Below are 13,494 nucleotides of genomic sequence, written 5' to 3' on the forward strand. Positions count from 1 at the left end.
ACTCAAATAGAAGAATTTGATTCCTCAATTTTTCAAATGGAAGAATTTTTCATGGTACTCAATTTTTCAATGTTTTGCAATTTTTCTTTAAATTTCTTTCTTTGTTTTTGTTTTTGTTTCTGGAGTCACATAGATCATTAGTTTTGATCATTATATCAATGAACAAATACTTATTTAATTATATATAGGAGATGCAATCTTAAATATCTATGCGTTAGAAATAGAAATGCAATGTGATATATATATATATATATATATATAACACATATACAATTTGAAGTTCATGGTGATTGAAACTTTAGTAGCCAACAAAAATATTATATCAAAATAAAACCTAAAAAATAGATTACAACTTAGCTTATATTTTAAAATGGGTCCCATTATATTTAACATATAAATAGGCTCGGTAGAGTAGGTGGCTTTTATTTGTCGGCTTTTTTTTTTATAAAAAAAATGACACGTCAGTATTTTCTCTCTTATTTTTTCCTTAATGACACGTCAGTATTTTCTCTCTCTTTTTTGGCAGTATTTAACACGTCAGTTTAACCTTTATTGACCAAGACGAGTCTAGAGGATCCAAACCTTCAACCGTCACAAACTTCATAACCGTCACGACCCAGTTACCAAACCCTAACCCTTAAACAAATAACTGAAACTCGGAAACAACACCATTCAAAAATAAAAATAAAAATAAATAAATAAAACCAGAAGATTTGATTGCATTGTAGGGATGACGAAGAGATATGCAATCTTGCAGAAAAAACTTGAAGAACTCAAATCCGAACTCATCAAAGTGTTGCAACTCGAGGCGGAGACACCAATTCACCAACTCCTCTCCGATGGCATCCACCAAAGATTCGTCTTCTTGAAGAACCTCTTATCGGCGGAGATCGCCTCACACCCTTCTAAGCCCCACCACTTGGACCACATTGCTCGGAGACTCGGTGAACTCGACACAGCCTTTCGTGAGTGGGACAACTACAGATCCAATGTGGGTAACGATTTTGATGCCAATTCAAATTGTTCTTGCACTGAGTCATGCCTCAACGATGACGTCGACGACGGGGAAGGTTTGCCGGACTTGGGTTCTCCTGTCTGTGACGTGCCCGAGAGTTTTTCCGAGGCGGTGAGCGAAGAGAAGGTGGACGAAGAAGAGAGGGTTAAAGTGGAGGAAGAGATCATGGAGGTGAAGAGATCAGTTCGGGTTTGGAGACATTGTGGAGAAGTGATGGGTAGTGGGATGATTCTTGGGATAGTTTTGGTGAGTTTTGTGGTGGCAAGTTTTTCTGGTTGTTTTCATAACTTCGAATATGAAGGTGGTCTCGTTCCAACTTAGCAGTTAGAAATTTTTTTTTTTTCTCTTTTTTTTCTTTCTCTTTTTTTTTTTGTTTTTGTTTTGTCTTTTTTTTTTTTTTTTTTTTACATTATAATTTTTATATGTGGTGAATTGTGAAATACTACAAAGTTATATATATATATACATACACACTCCATATGAAGAGTAATTAAGCTTGTGGAAGAGTAATTAAGCTTGTAATGTTTATTCTGTAGGAGCTATATAGGGATTTAATTTCAGAATTAATGCTTAGACATTCAGATTTTTTTTAAAGATACTAGTATCTTAGGGAAGTTCAATTATAACAATTTAATTTTTTTATTAAGAAATAACATTGTAGATTCTCCATTGTTGATGTTGTGCTTAACAAGAGACTGTGCAAGGTGCGTGATCCGTAGAAGTTTCATCCAAAACCATGATCGAGCAATCATTAGGAACGTTGAGCTCCCAAATATTCATGTGCTTGATCAAATATCTGAAAGTCTATTCCTTCCATAAGCTTGATGATTCTTTTGAGCATAGTGTCCATAGTTGTCTAAGTATTGAAGCCTCATTCCATTCTTGAATATCCTGAATTCCAAGTCCTCCTGCATGTTTCGGCTTTGCACGCTTGATCCCATGTTACTTTGGCCCTGAAACTTTTGGTATTAGGTTCAGCCACGAAGGGAGTTGAGGCCCAGGAGCATGTGGCCCCTTGGATTTTCTCGGAGGAGGAGCAGGCTGGTCCAATAGATGTGCATGTTGAACAAAGTTAATTAGATCAATTGTAATCTTTTGCAAAAGATACGTCATATTAGACTTATTTTCATTGATATTTGCGCTTCATTCCAACACTTTATTTTTGAGGACTGGTGGTAATTTTTTTGCGTTACATTCATATTTGGTATGTAATAAGGTATCTAACAACAGGAGGGGTTCACATGGGCTGAGATCAGAAACAGCAATGTGGGTTGGCTTTCACTTTTCAGAGTGCAAATTTTACAACCAGTGCTCAAGAAAAATAAAAATAAAAAAATAAAAAACTTTCATTAAGATATATGCAACCGAGTCTATAAATAGAATCTTATAGTTTGTTTATATAACTTCAAATTTAATGAAAAGAATCTTATAGTTTGTTTATATAACTTCAAATTTAATGAAAAAATTTTGCAAGGGTCCATTTGGTATGGGTTATGATATTATTTTTCATTGAAATTTGGGCTCATATCATGTTTGGGACAACGGATATTAGTTGGAAATAGTTCATAACACATCACATTTTTTTTTGACACAAACCCATATCACTAAATTAGTGATATTGTGTGTTTTGATATTATAGCGGACTAAAGCAAAATTTCCAATTTCCCAAAATAAATTTTCAGTTCTGATTTTTATCCAAAACACTCTTACAACAAAATGGGTTGTTTTGATATTGACAAAAAAACATAACACCCAAAACACATCGCATGCATAACGGCCCTAAATTTTATGTTATGATTTATCTCTGGTTACTTCAAATTAAAGAATCATCAGCAATTCACTAACATAATTTATATACAACCTTTTTTGCTAAAGAATCATAGAGTTGGTAGCATACTATCTCAATTTCTAGTGGGTCATACATTTGTAGATTTTATTCACCACTGGAAATGATACATTCAATGTCACGCAGACGCATCAAATGTATTTGTACATTTATAAAGAAGAATTAACATAAATGTATTTGTACATTTATAAAGAAGAATTAACATAAATGTATTTGTACATTTATAAAGAAGAATTAACAAAAATGCGGTCATGGAAACAATGCGGATATGCTAACCCATTAAAAATGAAACGAAAAATTGTGCATATCCCATCAAGTAAATTTTGTTCTTTATCAGAGAATAATGAAAGCTCATAGAAGCCATTATACATGTAAAAACACCGTATGCATATATCAGATCTTATATTTTTTAAAATTACTCAATTTTGTTGATAATGGCAAATGTCGAGTTTGACATTTAGATCATAGCACATTATTCATTATTGGGTTCCTCGAATATTCTAATTCTATACCGAAATTCTTAATGTACATAGAAGGGTAACTCTTTAAATTCAAAGTTAGCATTTATTTGTGCATTATATATACAAATATATAGGGATAACATGATATTTTCATTTACAATATAAATAATACTTGTGATTTTTGTCGACTCACGTCACATTTCACAGCACTAAAATGACAAAAGTGTCGAAAATAGTAACTGACTCCAAAATCAAACACAAAAAAGAAGTGTGTTGAGCCAGATGTACAAAATTAAAATGGAATGGTCACTCATTTTTGTTAGGCATGTAAATTAGGAATATTAAGTAGTATTTAACAGGAATATTACCATGAGTACTATTTAACAATAGACGTTTTAGGCTATTTAAAACCATATGACTGCTGTATTGTCATCTTAAAGAATGGAGTTGTATGTTTTGTGGAATTATTATCAAAATGGTTTATAAAATTTATTTGTTCATGTTGGACATGTGAGGAATCCATCCCAAACGTCTCTCCTCCAAAATAAGTCTTCTCTCTGCTTCCAACAGTTTGAAACATTCTATGAGATCTTTTTTTGGTGAAAATTAAATTTCTTCCATTGCTATAAGACCTTCTTGCTAACTAAATGGGTGCCAAGAGGTAGCTCATTTAGATGGCCGAATGTGGGGATCTTGAGTATGGTGTCTGACCCAAGTGGCTCTTAGATGCTCTTTCACTAAATTGTATTTATTCTTCTTCAATTAATTCAGTTTCGTTGTTAGTGTTAAATAAATAAATCTGTAGACAAACTCATCTAGATAGTATGATATGGTTTGAACATAAAATAATTGAATTGGTTGACAATTTTATAACATGATACTTGTGTATCTATTTTTATTTGGTTGGTGGGTAACATTTATTAATGACACAGTTACCACAAAAATAATAATAATAAATAAATAAATTTTTTATCTCTCTTTCTGAATTCGTGCCTTATTTTAAAAATTAAAAAAAAATTGAAGGTAAAATATTTCTTTATCCTGTCTATAGTTCCATTGCATTTCTTCCCACCAATCACATTTTTTAACTTTTTGCTTATCTTATTAAACAAAGAAATGATGGAATATATCAATTTTAACATACAACTTTATACCAAAATTAACAATTTACAACTCCTTCATTACTCTCAAATAATCTTCCAAAAATTCCTTTATTACTCTCCAATATATGATATTTCTCTTCAAATAAAATCTTCCAAAAACTAGTCAACAGTCAAATAATGATGTTTTTTTAATTGAATGGGTCAACTTGTAAAAATGAAGAAAAAAGTATGTACAACGTGCATGAAAATGGATAGAGCTCCACAGTAACAACATCGAGGAACGGAGAACCAAAAACAACAACAAACAAAATAACATATCCATATTTCATTAATTAAAACATCTATATTGTTACAACCATCTAGTGGTATAAGAAAAAACAATTCTTTAATTTTAGTTTCCTCCCATATACCAATGTAATAAAGAAATTTTTGATTTTTATTGAATTTATAAAACCGATGTATACATTAATTTGAGTATTATATATTGCGCATCAAGATTTCATATATATATATATATATATATATATATATATATATATATAAAATATGAAATCTTGATGCGCAATATCTTTAACACTAATAGCATAATTCGCAGCCAAATTACGTTCCACAACACTAAAATGACAAATACGTGAATAATAGGAAATGTAAAGGAAGTGAGCCCAAAATGGGAGAAGTTATTGCATGGTCCTAGTCCACCAGGTCAGATAGCTTATTTGGTGGACTAGGCTATATAATCAACTTATATGAGCTCTTTATATAAGTTGTCATGTCAGATTTTTATATAACTTGCCATGTCAGCATAGACAAAGAATTTAACGGAGAGAAACAGACGTTTTCCCTTTTTTCTGATCTCGTTTTCCCTCTTTCTGATTTCGTTCCCGCTTGAATAAAATTCTCTTTCTAAGTTTAAATTTTGAATTCAAAATTAATCAATTCCAAGAATCTATTTTGAGACAAAATCAACCAACGCCTAAAATCTCTCCTCAGCATTTCATCCCTTTTTCTTCTTTCCTATCTCATAAAAAAATCCCAATCATCTTTCACTGGAGTCGTTCTCTCTCTTCCCCTCCCCTTTACACATACACCAGTCTGTCTGCAGCCATTACCCCATCCGTTTAGTGCATTTCCCCTAAAAGTTTATGGTGCAAAAATCGCCATTGATGACATATTTTTCATTGGCAGTGTTCGTGTGGTGGAAATGACTACGGGTTGTAGTTTGGGATCGGCCGGTTTGGGAAACAGGTGGAAACACCGATAGTTCAGTCTGTCTTGCTTTCTCTCTCTAGAATTGTCTTTCTTCTAACTTGCTTTCTCTCTCTATAATTGTCTTTCTTTTGGCTACCTTTCTCTCTTTAGAAATCTCTCTTCATTTGGCTTCATTCCTCTGCAGAAAGCCTTTTGAGATAGGTGGTTGTACTTCTTGTTATCCACTGATGAGTATATAGTTTACTTTATCCTAGAATTCTTAGTAATTATTATTATTTTCTTTTCAGAATGGTAATACTCAGTATTTTTTTTTTTTGTATGACATACAATTCTCTTTTGACAAGTATTTTTGAAGTCTTTAAACCCTTAATTTTGGTATAAGCCAATTATGTAACCTAATCTGTTCTTAAATCACTCTTCAAATCTCAAAATCTATAGTTTGGTTAGCATATTTATTCTGGATTTGTGTTTAATTCTATGGTTGTATCAAAAAAAAAATTCTTGCATAAAAAGTTTGGCTTTTGTATGTGGCATCCTTGTTATCATATTCAAGAACTTTAGCCCTATCCTTGAATTATATTTGTTGATGAAAAAGTAAATTGCCCAGGCTTACACCATAATAGTCCAATGGCAAGTTGTGGGATGAAATTACTTGCAATGCAAATCCAGAATACTTATCCCCTGCAATGGCTAATTCCATGGTGTGCTCAGAGTTTAAAATCTCACCTTCCTCCAATAACATGAAACCACTCACAATTGCCATACTGGTGTGGTTTTGGAGCCTTGCGTTCTAGGCAAGAACACAAAAAGGGATGCTATTGTATTGTTCTTTGGCCATCCAATAATATCCCCCTCAAATAGCTAAGGTTATGAATAATGTAATTCGATTTTTCTTTCTTATTGCAACAAGAAATGCATGAATGGCCTCTCGTGTATTGTTTTCCTCTACATTAAGAGAGGATAGGAAATAAGGAAGAAGATATATTACACTCCTCTTTTGTTATTTTGAATAATATGCGATACAAAAAATAATCAAGTATTGAGTAGGTAATTTCATGAACACTTTTCTTTTGGATGATACTGAGTAGCAAGTGCATAAATTTTTTTAAAGAAAGGAAATGTATAACAAACTGGGCTTAGCTTACAACTATAAAGGAGTATTTGAGGATCTTTACTTTCTTAATCCAAACAACAATTCAGCAAGGCATTTCAATATTGGAGACAATACTTGTGCTTTGAAGAAAAGGAAAAAAATAAATATATACACACACACACATATACCACTCCCTATCCCTAGCCTGCCAAACTCCATAGCACCTAGATTTAAGCATTAGCTTGAAGATGTAATAGTATTAAGAGAAATTTAGCTCAGAACATGCTTATAACAGTGTTTGAAAAGCAAAACTTTGGCTTTGTAACCTATCCAGGTTTTTGTTGAATGTCCATGGAGCTATCATTTAAACCTTCATCTCCTTGAAGGTTTCATAATTACACTCTTACATATTTGCGCGTGCACAAACACTTTTGGAATGGAAAAGAAAATCCAATAAGAATCTTGTACATCAAAATGGGGATTCATCTTCCATTAAAAAAACAAAAACTATCAATCTATGGACTATTGAGCAGCATAGCCAAGAGCAAAAGCATTGAGCAGCATAACTAAAAGAGCAAAATGAACTTTTTTTTATCAAGAAAGCCACAAGGATAGAATTATCAAATCAAAAGGAATAGAACAAATGCTCATATAGCTTTTAGGAATTCCCACTATTTTCCATGGCATCATTTCTCAACAACTACAAAAATAACAAAATTGATTAAAAGACATAAAAGTTAGAATATAAAGGAAAATTAAAACATTTATTCATGCCTAAAATGAATGTGAAAAGTTCATACCTGATTAATGTTATCAAAACTATGGCTTGCTTGATTCTGTATAACATTGTTGTTTGACACCTACAAATACATATATGAAAATGATGTGTGTAAAACTTTTATGTCCAATTGAAGCACACAATTAAGTTTAAAAAAAAAAATTTACCTGACTCCAATTTGACATAAAAGAGTGTATTTGTTGAAAGTTTCCAAAAGGGCAATTATGATATCCAAAAACCTGTATGACAAATTGTAATAGACCTAATAAATAAATAATTATTATAAAATAATCTTTATATGACTATACATACACTTTGTGTTATATTGTACCTTATTGTGAGAGTTAGAACTCATTTGTTGAGAGCATGTAGAATGTATGAAATATCTTCTCTTAGGGAATTTGTTGCCATTTTTTTTGCCTTTTTTTTTTACTTCTCCAAGCAGTCCTTAAGCCTACCATATGTTACCCCTTTTGGCCTCATATGTGGAGGATCCAACACCACCTTTTCACCAATGGAGTCATTTACTTCATTCACAACATCAACTCTATTAGAATCACAACTATTCATCACATTCCTTGATTTAATCTTTCTAACTTCTTGCACAATTTGGTATAGATGGTCATTAGCAATTGCAAATGTTTCCTCATTATAAGCACTTAAACTCATAACATTAAAAGCTTTGCACATGAGCTTGTTCAAGAATATTGTCTTTGATGATGATACCGCCTTCTAGGATGGCTCACGATACTCATCAATGATAATCCCTTCCTTTGCACCTTTTGCCCACCTCTTCAATATATTTTCACTTGGAATTTTTTGGATGGCATTAAGATTTAATATCCTTAAACTATGTCGACACAACAAGCCCAAAGATTCAAACATTTTACAACTACACCGAACAATGAAATTAGAATAATGAAATTCTACCATATGCTCTCGATGACGACCCATTTTTTTTAAAGTATAAATGACAAGTGGCCAAACAGAATCAATCCATATAACCTCTTCATTTAGTGCGGTTAAGAACTCACTTTGAAACATTCTAAAAATGGTATGTGTATACACCTGAGCTACATGTATTAAAATACCATTATTAGGTATAAGTATGGGAGGCATACCTCTAGTAGATGAAAAATAATCACTCACTTCAATTTCACGCATTCGGCTTGCACTTTCATCGTAATGCTTCATAAATTCAGTAAGAGTCATGGTCTTGCAAGTAATATGTTGAAATATATTATTTGTACTCTCACTTCTTTGTGTTGATGTAACATCGGCCGAGAATGTATCACGACTGAAAGCTGGGCAACATTTTTCACAAATGTCATACAATTTACTCAACCATTTATTTCCTACAATGTCATGTTCCTCATTTAACTTCCCCCAGGTGGACTTGAACTCTTCCTTAGTTTCACAACCATAAAAAAGCTTGTTGAACTTCTCCTTGAACCTTGGATTTGCAAACAAAGTAAAAATGTTTTGGGCCGCATTTTTCAATATACGCAATGTACATAGGCGATATCGTGTGTTGGGTAACACTTTACGTATAGCATTTGCCATTGCACCATCTTGGTCAGTGAAAATTGTTCTAGGAGCCTTATTTCCCATAGCCTCTAGAAATGCTTCAAATAACCACACAAAAGAAGTTGTGGTTTCATTCAATATAAAAGCACAACCGAATAGTACATTCTTCCAATGATGATTTACTCCAACAAAAGGGGCACAAATCATATTATATTTATTTGTGCGATAGGTGGTATCAAATATCACGACATCTCCAAAACATTGATAATCTAATTTGGAGGAACCATCTCTCCAAAAAAAATTAGTCATTCAATTTTGATCATCCACTTGAATTGTGTAAAAGAACATTGAATTTTCTGATTGCTTGGACTTGAAATAATTAATGAGAGCTTGAGTATCCCCTACTTCTATTGATTTTGATTTTTCGGATTGTAAAAAGTTGTGATAATCACGTTCTGTGAACCCAACATTTTGAACTCCACCGGCTTCTTTAGATAAGTATGAGTATGCCTTGGTTGCTCTTATACCTGCTTTGGACATGGAACTCAAGACAGCGGCACTAGTGCTGGATATCTTTCGCCTTGACCTCAACAAGTGTCTTTGTTCAGGCTTTGCAAGTGCATGGTTATGTTCAGAAATGAATTTAACTGATTCCCAAACACCATTTTTCACATTAAATACAACACGAGTTTTGCAACCAGTCCTAGTTAGCATTCTTTCAAACTTTTTATCTTCAAAAGGTGAACTATCTTCTTTAAATCCTTCACATGAACACAAAAAGATGAGTTGTCGCAAACCACCTGTGCCTTCATACCTCCGAACTTTGCCTTTCCGCACACTAAACCCTTTGTTTATAGCATACCCATTGAAGAGATTATAAGCTTCTTCCTCACTATAAACCAGCATTCCAACTTTTAGATCAAAATTATCATCACTCTGATATGTAACATAAGGGTTGTTGTCATTGTTAACATCAATGATTTTTTCATTGGTGCATGATGATTTTTCCATTAGGGTTGTATGACATAAGATCAAAACTATAATAATGTTAAAACATTCTTCAATTAAAGCAACCTCAATGTGTCATATTAGGTTCAAATTAAAATAATGAGAAAGAAAACTGTAATTCTGATTTTAAAGATGTTTATTAACAAATTTTGTTATTTATTTTTATCAAAGATTATTATGTGAATCAGGATGTGATACAATATATTATTAAAATTTTCATTCAACATCTTATTTTAAATCGCATTATAAAAAGAGGAAAAATCATAGCTGAGATGAAAAATTATGTATATAAATAAAAAGAAGAATACATAGAAGTTAAAACACAACCCAATATAAAATCAATTTGTCTGTCAATAATGCTCAGATAAGCAAGTTGAAATTCCTCTTATTTCATATAACTTAAATTTTGATTTTTTATATTTCACAGTTAAATATGTGATGTTCAGCCCACTCATCACACATTTAACCACACATATATGTGTGTGTGATATATATATATATATATATATATATATATATATATATATATATATATATAGTCTTTTGAAGTTGGAGATTTACCACAACTTCAAATTCTAAATCATGAAATCTAGAATTCGACCAGATTGAAAATTCTCTTAATTTCACCTAATTTTACGCTTCTGTGCCTTAGAAAATGGGATTCGAACTCACCTGCCTTAATATTCAAATAAGTAAGTACCGATGCTTTCTCAGTTGGTTCTGCCAAGTCAAGGTTATTGACCTTGCCTTTTTTTGCATTGCTTGAAGAGTTTCATTGTCGAATCGCTTAGTTTCGACTTGCCCGTAGGAGTTCCCTTGTTGATCACCACCCCACGGGAGATGTTTTTTGTTTTTATATATAAGGGAAAATGGTACAATTACAAAAGGATTCAAAATCCTCCAATGCAAGCTAAGAAATGAAGTAAACTCCATTATCAAAGAAACAATCCAAGTCTAAGACTAAAAGGATAAAACATGAAAGCAAAAACAAAAACTCAATGTTCTCATCCTGCTTTGACATGAAAAAACAAGACTCTGATGTTGAACAAAACCATGGCAGCAGATGAGCAACAAAACCAACAAAAAGCAGTCCCCAGCAAATTCACACTGAACAAAACTCCAGCAATAAAGCCTTAATTTCAAGTTTTAAATATTTTAATCTACATATCTTATTGGAAATCATATTTAGTAATATATAAAGGAAGTAATTCATAAGCTTATGGGAAAAGAGGAAAACAGAACACGGAAATAATATCAATAATATAAAAATAAAAAATATATAAATATTTTAACAGAGCAAGATATAGAACAGAAAAATAATATCAATAATTTTTCGATAATAGAAGAGCAGGATTGTACCTGAGATGCTTATGGGTAAAAGAGAAATAACAGAGCATTAAATTTTGTTATGTTGATGCTTATGGGTGAAAAAGGAAAAACAAAGCACAGAATAATTTGTTAGATAAGAATGAAGGTTAGGTAGGTTAGATGGAATGGTTTAGAGAGAGAGAGATGAACTTTGAATGATGCAAAAAGCAGGAAAATGAAACCAAAGAAAACTTTGGATGATGCAAAACGCAGGATAACAAGCAGTTTCTCTTAGTTAAGTTTTTTCGTCTTTTGGTGCTGACATGGCAGCTTATATATAAGAGGTCATTTTGCCTTGATTATATAGTCTAGTCCACCAAATAAGCTATCTGGTGAACTAGAACCATGCAAATACGTGAATAATAGGAAATATAAAGGAAGTGAGCCCAAAATGGAACACAAAAAGAATGATGACTGTAATTTAGGTTGTGTTGCAATTATTACGATGTAACTTCGTTTCAAAATTTTATATGTATCTATATATATATATAATCTATTAAAATGTCTTTGAAATCATTAATTTTTTATTTTATAACACAAATAGTTCTTATTAGTGAATGGAAAGTTGGAGTTTCATTTTGTCTTAAGAATTCAGAATGTTTATAAGGTTAAATCTTGAACTCTAAAGATAGTAATAATAATGTTTCAATTGCACTTAAGAGCAGGGACGGAGGGGCAATTGCCCCAGAAATTTTTTTTATATTAATATATCATGCTATTTTTTAATTTTTTTTAATATATACTCGTAAAATATTGTTAATGCCTTATGAAATTATTACAAAATTTCAATAATTTCAATCTTACCCGCTTACCTAAAGTTCTGGTGCGCCTGTGCTTAAGAGTCTTCCATCATATTTCTGCAATGACGCAAATTTGTCTTTGTATGATCTTTCCACTATAACATGGAGAGGTTGTTATTTTGGCCACATGTTCAGTTTGTTTGGGTGGCTTTTTCAGAGGGGTAATTTTTTTTTTTTTTTTTTCAAAACAAATATATATTCACGATATATTTTTAATTCATTAGTATTCAAACAGTCAATCTTTGACGAGGTGAAGAGTTTATACTATTTAAATTAAAAATTATTAAATTTATTTATTTATTATTTTTTCCGAAAGTTCAACCAAACATAAATCTATTTGATAGAAATATTGAATGACCTATATATATATATATATATATATATATATATATATATATATATATATATATATCATGTTATATCACTGATGTAATTCACCAAGAAGGTCTGGAAGCAGGGGCAGAGGGAAGGGGGGCCGGCGGGGGCCATGGCCCCCCCTAATTTTTTGGAAATTTTTTTTTAGTATAGGTAAAAATTAAAATAATATAGTATATATAGAATAAAATTTATACTTGGCCCCCCTAAGAAAAAAAAATATTTCTTTAATTAGAATTTAACAAAAGACAGTTTATATAGTGGTTTAATTAACGACTATAGAATCCCGATAAAAATTGATTCACATAAAAATTTAATGTGGTTATCTTAAAATTTCAATTCAAATACCGTTTTTTCCATAATGTGACTACAAGCATGATTCTTTCCATAACCTTATTATTCTAAAATTCCATTTCATAAATGATTCTTTACATCACTTTTTTTTTTTTTTTTCTTTTTATTCATTTTTATTGAAATGCTTTTATAAGAATTCTATAAGAAATTAATTTTTAAAAAATCTAAGAACAAAAATTTCATTTGAAGTTTTGAATATCAACAAAAATCGATAATTTAAGAATCTAAAATTTTATTTTATTAATTTGTTTGTGCTTTTATTTATTTATTTTTTATCATTGTTATTATTTTGTTAAATTTTCAATTGTTACATTTTTTTAAAGTTATTTTTGTTTTTTTTTTCATTTCGGTAAATAAAAAGAGTTATTTAATTGAATTTTTTTATAATTTTGGCATAAATTTTATTTGTGTTTGTTCAGAACGTTTGATAAAAAATTTATTTAAATAACTAGTTTTTTATTTATTTAAATAAATTAAAAAAAAGTTTAAATAGATATATTTTTGTATGAATATAATAAATAGTAAAATATTTTTGCCTACATAATATATATATTTTT

The 13,494-nt window shown here is 31.0% G+C and overlaps 1 protein-coding gene across 1 annotated transcript; it reads right to left on the bottom strand.

Annotated features, from left to right (window-relative positions):
* Positions 1–9,341: 9,341 nt before the first annotated feature.
* LOC132314498 (protein FAR1-RELATED SEQUENCE 5-like) lies at positions 9,342–10,043 on the bottom strand. Its single transcript, XM_059813358.1, has one exon. It carries the CDS (start codon positions 10,041–10,043, stop codon positions 9,342–9,344), a length of 702 nt encoding a protein of 233 aa, XP_059669341.1.
* Positions 10,044–13,494: the final 3,451 nt, after the last annotated feature.

This window comes from Cornus florida, unplaced genomic scaffold (assembly GCF_030987335.1).
Source record: "Cornus florida cultivar Cherokee Brave unplaced genomic scaffold, ASM3098733v1 CherokeeBrave_3.0.0_Hap2_Chr06, whole genome shotgun sequence".
Lineage (NCBI taxonomy): Eukaryota > Viridiplantae > Streptophyta > Magnoliopsida > Cornales > Cornaceae > Cornus > Cornus florida.